Here is a 10,474-nt window from a genome sequence, read left to right as displayed (position 1 = left end):
TTTTTTTTTTTTTTTATTATTATTTTATTTTATTTTTATTTTACTTTCATATATCTTCTGTTCTGGTTTTAACCCATTTATATTTAACTGCAGAAGTCAGTTTGTATGTCCTCTTCCTGGGGTCATCCTGTATAGCTAGCTTAGAACGTATCCACAGAAAACCATCTTAAATTTTGTTTTTTACATCATGAAATAAAACTCAACAATTTTCTCTGACACCTGAGATTTATGAAAACATTTGCTATCTGTTTAAAAATAATTTATTTTGACATAACACCATTCAGTCTCAGAATTTGTAGAGTATAGTGGTTATATGAAATGTCAAGAAACCTGGATGTGAGAAGAAGGGGGTCATCATATCCAAAACTGATAGAAAACTATCAAGAGAATGTATGAGTTATTTTAGTAAAATAGGAGAAAATAATATAGAAATATATAAAAATAGGTACAAATATATAGAAACACATTTATTGCATGTGTTTCTAAAAATGCTGTTAACAAGTAATGCAGTTAAAAAAAAAGACATAACATTTTACCTTTTTTGTCTGATTGAAGATATATTGGAAATTAACATTTTCCACATTTTCAATTTATATCAACTATCATTTTCTTATATAAAGATTTTTCAAGAGATTAACCATGGATTACCAAACACAGCTTAGACACTAACATACAATAGTGTATCGCAATTTTCTCAGAAAAGAGAAAATACTTATAAGAAGAGAAGCCTTCAAAAAAAACCCCTCTTTTTTCAGTAAGTTCAGTTTGTTGTAAGTGAAAGTAACTGAAAACTAATTTTTTTTAGGGGTGATGGGAAGACAAAACACTCAGTTATAATTGGTTAGTAATAATGATTACTTTTAGTTTTTAAGTATCATTGAAAAAGACTAATAACATATTCTAGTTCAGAAGGAACCATAGAGACACAAAAAGCAAAACCCATTTATACGTAAATGTGTTTGTGTACACATAATTCCTGATATGAATATATATGTGCACAAACACATAGAGGCCTCATTACATCTATTTGCTTAATTAACTCTAACTTCCAACTAAAAATGTAATTCTAGAGTGGTTTTCATTTATTGTGCAATTCGATAATAAAAGTGACATATAAACAGTTTAAAATTATTGAAACAGTGAATTAGATTTTGATCTTGTACACTGTACTTCCTAGACCAAGAAACTTCAGCATTTGTCTTCCCTAATTACACAGGATGCAATCTTACAACAGGATGCAGTTCAGTTATGATAAATTAACAATATGGGCATCACATTATCTTAATCAGCTTCCAGAAAGAAACCTTGGACTTGAGTTATAACACACAAGAGATTATCTTAATTGAAACTAGTGCAGCCTAGATTACTCACAACATAACCTTGCATTTTTACCCTCTTATTTAAATCTCAAATAGACCAAGATATGTTATCTGCTTCCAATTTTGGCCTCTACCTCACTGAATATTTGCAGCAGGTTTGTAACAGTTGTATTTTAATAGAAGTATTATTTTTATCTTAGAGATGTCAACAGAAATTACATAACATCTCTGCCATATTTCCTGAATAAGTTCCTCATGGTAATGCATAAGTCATATTTGCTGATTCATTGGGGCATCTAGGGGTTTCCAATATAAACATTAAATGTTTTCTATCTTGCTTGAATATTTTTCGTTCTATTTATTAATTTTCTTAGGTAAATGAAGATCAGGTGGAATGACAATATTTATTTTTAATTCAAATATTGATTTACCATTATTATCTATTAAAATTCAATTTCATGTTATGATGAAGGAAATAAAGAGCACTTTACACTCTTAATTAGGTATCTAACTTTTACATTATTTTTCCTGTAATTTTAATGACATTAATACAATAATTCATATATTGAGTAGAATAGGTTTTCTCACAAATATTCAAAGCTTAAAAGCAAAATTTTCTTATAATATTCATACAGAAAGGACATGATAAGACAAAATTTTTAATGAAGAACTGGGAGGTGATTACAGTCAAGAAATTCAGGGCTTTCCAGATATATAGGTACACAGTGCATCATATGTAGTTGTTAGAGAGGAATGGTGTAAATGTAATACAAGCAATATTTTCTCAGCAAAGCTCAAAACTATTTTTTTTTTATGTTTTTCTGTGCAACATCCAAACACATCATGAATATAATTTCATTAATAGAATTTCAGTCAAAACCATCTTCTACTCTGAGGAAGAACTTGTTCTAAGTCTAAATCTTTCTTCTTTTTACGTTCTTCTCCAAAACTCACACACACGAGTTGTCATGATCTGTCTGCATAATTATCATGGTTTGTCTCCATATCGCTACATGATGAGATTATAAAAAAGATACAATTATCAAAAAGAACAATCAAATGAGCAGTAGGAGTGAGTGATGTGTTTACTGGTAGTGTGGTTAATACAAACCCATACTTGTAGTTTATGCAAAGAACAGAACATTTAGCAAATGTCCTTTTTTTTTTTTTCCTGAGGGTGCAAGGACTCTGGATCCTATTAAAAAAACATTCCACCAGAGAAGAAAATCAGCAATGAAGTTAAAATTAGTTCAACCATTATTGATTAAATTTGGTAGAATAAATGTACTTAATTCTACCTTCAGAGCATATTTATTGAATAGACAATTGCCATTTAGCAATATGCTCTAGAGAAAAAAAAAAACACCTCACGTACTTAATGAATTGCATGCTAGTTCAGCATCTTTACCAAAAAATTTATCACAATATACAAGTTTATTAACAACAGAGCACAGTATTCATAGGGAGTGTGTTAATACTGTTTGTTCCACCTAGTTACAATCTAGTGCCTATCACCATGAGAAAACACATCCTAATTTTATGGCCTATTCAGCAAAGTATAGTTCCCTTGACTGCAAACTGTGGGAACCCTGGAATTCTTCATTTCAAAGCCCGTGTGAGATGCATAATCCCTTAGGAAATGGGCTTGCATAACTACAGAGTGCCATGTTCAGGAAAGTGGTTATTCACACCCCCTTTTACCACCACAAGTTTGAAGTATCATTATATACCGGCACTTTCAACTTACTGAAATATAAAAACCCAAAGAACTTCCTATCCAAACAAAGACCAAGAAAATCCTTACCATTTTTTAAAGAAAGAAACATTGAAAATTAATAGATTTCCATATGGCAAATCACACATGAATCAGTGAGCTTCTTCATCAGTCTTCATTCAGATTCACCTTTTTTCTTTCTAAATAAGTGTCCTGAGACACTAGGAACTGTTTTAGAAAAATATACTATCATGTGCATTCTGTAGTTTATAAAAGTTCAGGAGACATTTTTTGTTAAATACTGGCCTAGAATAAATGTTTATATTATTCCTGACAGCATTTTTATCATCGGAAAAACGTGTGCCATGCTCCAAGCAAGAAAAGTATTTCATGAAGTAAACATCTCAAACAACACAGTTTAATGAACATTGCAATCTACTTTCTTAATATTACCTATAATTGATATCATCCTAACTGGGAAAACATTAAAATGAATAATTCAGATTACAAGAGATTACTGAAAATATTAGATAATTTTTTAAGCAGAATTTTTAATGATATGATGGAGACCTATTACTCAATCCCACTTTTGCCCGGTTTAATAATCATACACTTACTGATCAGGTATCATGTGGCCCTAATAAGTTCCTATAGTGATTAAAATTTGTCAAGTTCTGTTAACAAGTTAGGAGCACAGTGACCAGCATCAAACAAGAGAAAATGCTTGTCTGGAGTCAGGTATAAATAAACTTTATTTCATATTTTGTACAGCAGCACACCTATGTCCATAGATGGGTACCCAAACACAAATATTTGTAGTTTGTAATGAGTGATTTACAAGCAGACACACATTAACTTTGCAATCAGCTCACAGCAACATATATCCAGATAGACATACTTTCAGTAATCTGCAGAGCTAAACAACTATGAATCATTCTCTGCTTTAATGGTTGTATGTCTCATTGGAGTTATATAACGTTTATTTCCTCTAAGTATTCTTTTTCTTCCCTAAAAACAGAGGTTTTCCCAAGCTCCAATATTTAACTCATTTGATTAATAATGGTTTAATTAAATTTACATATTTTAAGGTACTCTGTATTTAATCCATTCATCCTTACCATCACAAGTTGGGAGGGGGTGACTCCACCAGTGATTTTTTTCACATAGCAAAGGCTCCTCGTGACTCAGCCTATAACCTGGATCACAACTAAATGAGACAGTGGAACCTATAGAGAAGTCATGTCCATAACGACGTCCATGCACTGGTATGCCAGGATCCAAGCAAGAGTAAGTGTTAACAGTTACACCTAGATTAAAAAAAAAAAAAAAAAAAAAAAAAAAAAAAAAAAAAAAAAAAAAAAAAAAAAAAAAAAAAAAAAAAAAAAAAAAAAAAAAAAAAAAAAAAAAAAAAAAAAAAAAAAAAAAAAAAAAAAAGAAGGAAAAGCAAAGAGAAAGTTAAACAAACAATCTATAGATTTTCTTAAAATTCATTCAAGTAATTGATTGTGCTATGAGTGGGCGTGAAGGCATCATTATCTTGTATTACAATGATTTATCTTTGCACTGTTTCTCTCTGTTACCATTATAAGATGCCATGGGTAACAACTTGCATCCTGCCACTGGTGCAGAGAAAAATATCACATAATTTACAGGATATTTGGTTTTATTCTATCTCAGTAACATTAAGTGATTTTGTACCTCATGCTGATATTGAAAATCCTTCATGATCACTCAAAATCCTGATTTCCAGTCTTTATTTTTCCCTGATCAAAATTTGTTAGCATAGCTAAAATGATTTTGATTTCTTTTGATACTGATTTTTGAAATATTTAGATAGATAAATTATTTTCATAAATATCTCATATCTAGTGCTCTTTGATATATGAGACTTTGAGAAGACAAAGAATAGCAGAAAATAGAATAAAGTTGACTTGATAAAGGAAATTTCAATGTATGCTAAAATATTAAACCTTTTAGATTATTTCTCAGTGAGAAGTTCACATATAAAGTTCATATAAAGAAGTTCATTGTAAAATAATCATGAGAAAAAAACCCCTCCAGGAATAATACTGAAATACAAAAATTATAAGAAGTATTAACTTTAAAATTTTTTATGGGTGTTATTCCTTTCATTCCTACACAGAAGTCATAAAATATCCTTACTTACAAAGAAATTCAGTGTGAAAAGAAATAATTAGCATAAAAGATAAGAACATATAAAAGACTTCAGCTTTCACTACAATATTTGAAGGGAGAAATGAAGAGGGAACCATTAGTCCTTATTATTCCCAAAAGGGAAATCAGAATTGGGTTATACTGGATAATACAAGATGAGAAATCAGTAAGAATTAAGAAAAAATAAAAGTAATATTAGATGTCTGCATATAAACAGGGGCAATTAAACAGAAAAGCAACTACTGAAAATTGTTCAATTTGTGTACAAATGATAAGAATGTATATTTTCAGTGTTCTCTGATATCATAACTTTAACTTTTATTCTCCACTAGTGCATAATGTTAAAAATTAAGAACTTTTGAAAACTGTTTGGTGGTAGTTCCAACAAGCTGGTGTATGAAATAGAAATGGACAATGTGCTTATGACCTTTACTAAGCAAATCAGATAGTGATTATAGTAGAAATATTAATTCTCTTAAAAATATAAATTATTTCAACAAAAGTTATATTTAGAGATGCAAAAATGAAAATTGAATTAGAATTTATAAACTTAAATGAATTGTAAGAATTCATAAAGTATCAAATCTTACATATGTTTTCTTCAGTGTAGTTTATATTACTCTAATAATGGCAAAAGACTACTATACCAGAAAAAATAACATAGGCATGTTTTTAAAACTCTCAAAATCCATAAGCAAGCAATTCCACAGCTTGATTTTCAGCTCATTAGCGTAAAGTGCATTTCCCCTTACCTTCGGTTTGAGCTGCAGATACATCAGTCAGAACAGTAATTCAGTTATTTGCTTAGATTTGCATAATCTTCCTGATCTTATGCAGTTTTACACATAAAAATGTATTGTATAAAATATAAAAATATCAAGCCTTAAAACAGCATCCAGAAGAAATGCATTTGCTTCCCATTCTCATCTTTTGTTTCTTAAAGCACAGAGGAGTACATCAATTATATTAATTTTTAAGTAAAATCAGTGTTCATCCCTTTTCCAGTTTAATATTGCTAAATCTCAGATTGAGAAATAACAGGAATTTACCAAACATGACATCTGTAAATCTTTATATATTTATGACAAAAATAAGCATTCAGAGGGAGGGGAAATCAAATAATACAATACAGAATTACTTACTTTCATAGTGAATCTTGAATCCATTATTAGAACGACTGTTATCAGTTGTAAAGAGAAGATAAATAAAATTGCTACTACTAAACAGAAATTGGGGGACCTGTGTACCATTGTAAGATCCCAGAAGTGGAGATAATAAGTTTGGTCCATCATGAACTTCCAAAACATCATAATTGAGTTCAGTCTGAAATCTGGAATTAAGGAAACACCCAGATGCACAAATTTAAAGGGACAGTTACAAAAAATTCAATAACACCATATTTTTAAACTATACTCCTTCCCTGATAATATTTTTCCACATATCTATTTTACAGTATCAATACAAAAATATTATTTTTCCTATATAATTAATATAACAATAAAATTTCAGGTTAGTGGCTTAGCAAGATGAGAAATAAGTTTCAACTCCTTGAGCTGGTTTGTATTGCAGGAAAAAAAAATCCAGAAACATGTTTTGTTAATAAAGATTAATATTATTTACATATGTTACTTTAAAACATAAAATTATGGGGATTTTTGAATAATTAAGAAAATTATATGGAGGATCTGTTGATCCATTCTTTTAGTTTATCTAATCTTTTTGGCACAAATATCATCAAGGTACTTTACATTATCAAAGAATCATACTCTTGAGTTTCTATTCTTAAAATCCTCTATAAGCAGGAATAGAAGTATTTGAGTCTGCACTGAGACTCCAGTGGCTTTATGCCAGTCCAAAGTGGTGACAGAGGTCATGGGGTATAAAAACAAACAAAAAAACCCCACAACTAAAAATCCTATTTAGAAAGTACCAGAAACCAAGAAAACAAGACGAGTGTTTAAAGACAGCGTATGTGCTGTCCTTGTCAAGGAAAAGCTGAGTGTGACAGTGCTGCTAGATATCTCCTTTCTTGTCTTGTTTTAGATGCTATCAGCAATCCCAAACTCCTGTTTGGGATTTTGACAGCAGTTTCTCTCTTTCTTGCTATGACAGACCTTAGATCAATCATCCTGCTCTATAAGGTACTCTGATGGATTATTGAAAAACCCTTCCAGAATTAAAAAGCAACGATTAACAGCAGGTTCTTACAAGCACCCTTCAGATATTCTTAATTCTCTCTCTGATTTACTTAGATGCCTAATTCGGCTTTGTGAAAGTCATTCAAAGAACTGCGTGACTAATGCCAATGCACCGAGGAAGCTGATATTTCAATATTTATATCCCAAGAGTCTGAGCCTTAAGATCTAATGGAGTCTGGCAAAAGACAAGAAGACAAATTAAACGTCCAAAACTTGTGTTTTACCAGTGTTCTACTCATATGAAATAACATTTAAAAGAGTACAGAAATAAAGTAATAAGGAGTTACAGAAATGAGGTGGGATAATCCTAGAAGGAGAAAAACTGAATATTTCGTGTTTTGCTAGTTCCCACATGAACTCAAAGTGGTATATTAGTGATACCTACTAGGCAGCAACTTGCTTTTTCTAATTTTTTTTCCTAGTAATCCATACAAAATAGAAGAAATCTTGGAAACAAATCATTTAGTCTTGTTCTGCTTTTTTAGTCCCTTTATCAAAAAGATGCTTGAGGTCAAAGGTGTAAAAAAGGCATGGACCTTACAAATGTAATGCAATCATCAGGTTAGTCAAGTCATACTGAAATTAAATTTAATTCCCAAAGACGCAAAAGCAATCCTCTTATACGTATTTTGTGTTCAAAGACTACATACATCACCACAAAGAGCAGAATGAAAAAAATTAGTAATCACCTGAGAAAAAAAAGTAAGAACCATTTTTAAGTCAGATGAAGTGAAAGAAATTTGAAGGGGGGATTATGTACAATGCCTTTGCTTGGTCATTTGGCTCAAAAAATGATCAATTTGAATTTAATTTGTAAGTGTGATGTTTATATAATTTTTCCCTCTTGATGCTCAACTTATCTGACATATTTACATGTCACCTGTTTGTTTCTCTGGTGTGAGAAAACAGTAGGGATTTATAGGAAATGGGATAAGTTTCATGTAGGACCACTCCAATGTCCTTTCCTAATTAACTGATCACTATTCTTAAATTGACCTGGATGTCATCATTGCTATGTGAGGTCTATTCTTATGTAGGAGTCAGAAGCAGACAGGAGTCTGCTCTAACACAGGAGGTGACACACAATTTTTAGAAGAGGTCCTATTTGAATCAATAAAGCTGCCTTAATATTTATAACATGCACTTTTGTTTCTAAGAACCCCCCTACCAGCTCAATGTGATGTCAGGATATCCTGCTGCACAGTTTATACTCATCAGACAAATGTGACTAGTGCTCAAATCAGTAGTTTGCTACCTTGCATTTATATACTCATAATTAGGGTACATGATAAACACTTCATTACAATGAAGAATGGTACTGCCATTTATCATTTCTGTCATGTCAACTGAGCCTAAAAAGATACTGATTTATAACAAAAAACCAGAATATTATCTGTTTTATTTACTACTGTAGAAGAGGAATAAATTTTTAAAGTATACATGCACAACCATAAAACAAAATATTAAAAAATTATTTTTACTGAAAGAACAAAAATTAATAGCTATTTTTATTCACTATATCTGTAGATCTTTCTTTTCATGTATACTCTGGCTCCTTGGCACAGGAACACTTTGGCATACAGCCATGGAATGCAGTACCTTGCACCTATCCAATGTCACACAAGAGAAGGTATTGGAAGATAGGAAGATGGGAGATTAAAAGTAAATAAACTACTCTACAAGTGGGAAACTGATGCAACACTAAGCTTTCACTCTGCAGAAAATGTGTATTAGTAAGAACTGTTCCCTTCATCCTAGAAAATCCAAAAGGTAGGTAAAGGTTCTAGACATGTACGGTAAATATTTTTCCCTGACAGAGAAATTAAAAATCTTTCAAATAACTACTCAAACTGTGCATCTGTTTAAATGTACATTGATGCATTTTTACAAGCACTTCTGCACAGAGGCACATAAGAGAACACACATCTATATGTGAGTGGAACCTCTCTGAGTTGCTGCATCTGAGCAATATGCATATCAGCCCAATTTATGACAAGTGTCAAGATTGTCAAAAATGAGCAGCAATGGAAGTGTCTTAAAGAGGATAGAAGATCTGAAGATCTCTCCGATCTGAAGAGACCACTTCTTGTTTTTGTTGCTCTTACAAGAGGAACAGAGGTTGTGCAATTTTATGATAAAGCATTAATGCATTAAAAACAAAAAATGTACACAAGAAAGTGTCATATTTATTAAAATTCAGTGCAAAGAAAGAAAATGTAGCTGGCTTAGTATTTCGCAAATATGCAAGTGCTTTTCACTTTGAAATGACTGTCCACATCAAATCTAGTTTAAATGAATTACTGAATTAAAAATACAATATTTGAAAGTATAACTTTTTTTAAAAAAATAAGGTAATGAAAGTTCATTTTTTTATTTTTCATTTTGATTTACAAGACAGGAAACAATAATTTTCTCTTAATTTTGAATTAATATGAGTTTTGATTAATTTTTGCTAGAGGGAGTTATTCATCCTTTTATTATATTCTAACTGGCAAAAAGTCTTTATTTGCAGTGATAAATAGCAATAGTGATTTTGGAAGATGAGCTTTCATTTGATGTAAAGGATAGGGAATACCTTTGAAATGTCTTTATTACTTGTCCTTTGACTGTATATGACGTTCCATGATCCCTTTATTATAGTGTAAGCAACAGTACTAGAAAAAAGTTTTAAACTATCTTATCACAATGAGAAATTTTGCTAAGAGAATACGGATTTCATATATTGCTTAAAACTACTTTTGAATTGTATTAAAATGAAGAAATATATTTTCTTTTAATCAAGTGTATCCAGGAGTAGTCAAAATATGCTACATAAATATTAACTGAAAAGTACTTGCATGATATTTGTGCACTATAACTTTGATCATCAAAGGCACTATTTTTCCTGGATTTTCATATAATTTTATTAATATTTACAACTAAAAATAATGTGAAACACCCTTGAAAATATGTAGAATAACATTCTTTGATTGAATTGTTTTGGTTTGCTTTCTAATAAAGAACTTAAATTAAATGGTATGAGAAACATAAAGCGCTCAGCACATTTCAATCCTTAGAATCAGGAATGG

General features: G+C 30.7%; 1 protein-coding gene across 1 annotated transcript in view; it reads right to left on the bottom strand.

Annotated features, from left to right (window-relative positions):
• LOC114070596 (CUB and sushi domain-containing protein 3-like) overlaps positions 1-10,474 on the bottom strand; it is a gene marked incomplete at both ends in the record, with an annotated part of 188,391 nt that overhangs the window by 34,846 nt on the left and 143,071 nt on the right. The window contains 2 exons of the mRNA XM_027908106.1: positions 4,152-4,340; positions 6,351-6,538. Of these exons, the coding sequence (XP_027763907.1) occupies positions 4,152-4,340; positions 6,351-6,538 (377 nt within the window). The remainder of the gene's footprint in view (positions 1-4,151; positions 4,341-6,350; positions 6,539-10,474) is intronic.

Source organism: Empidonax traillii, unplaced genomic scaffold (assembly GCF_003031625.1).
Source record: "Empidonax traillii isolate 1590-97213 ecotype Southwest subspecies unplaced genomic scaffold, ASM303162v1 scaffold1614:size204762, whole genome shotgun sequence".
In the NCBI taxonomy this organism is placed as follows: domain Eukaryota; kingdom Metazoa; phylum Chordata; class Aves; order Passeriformes; family Tyrannidae; genus Empidonax; species Empidonax traillii.
Note: the sequence above shows the minus strand (reverse complement) of the source record. Positions and strands in the feature narration are given on the sequence as shown.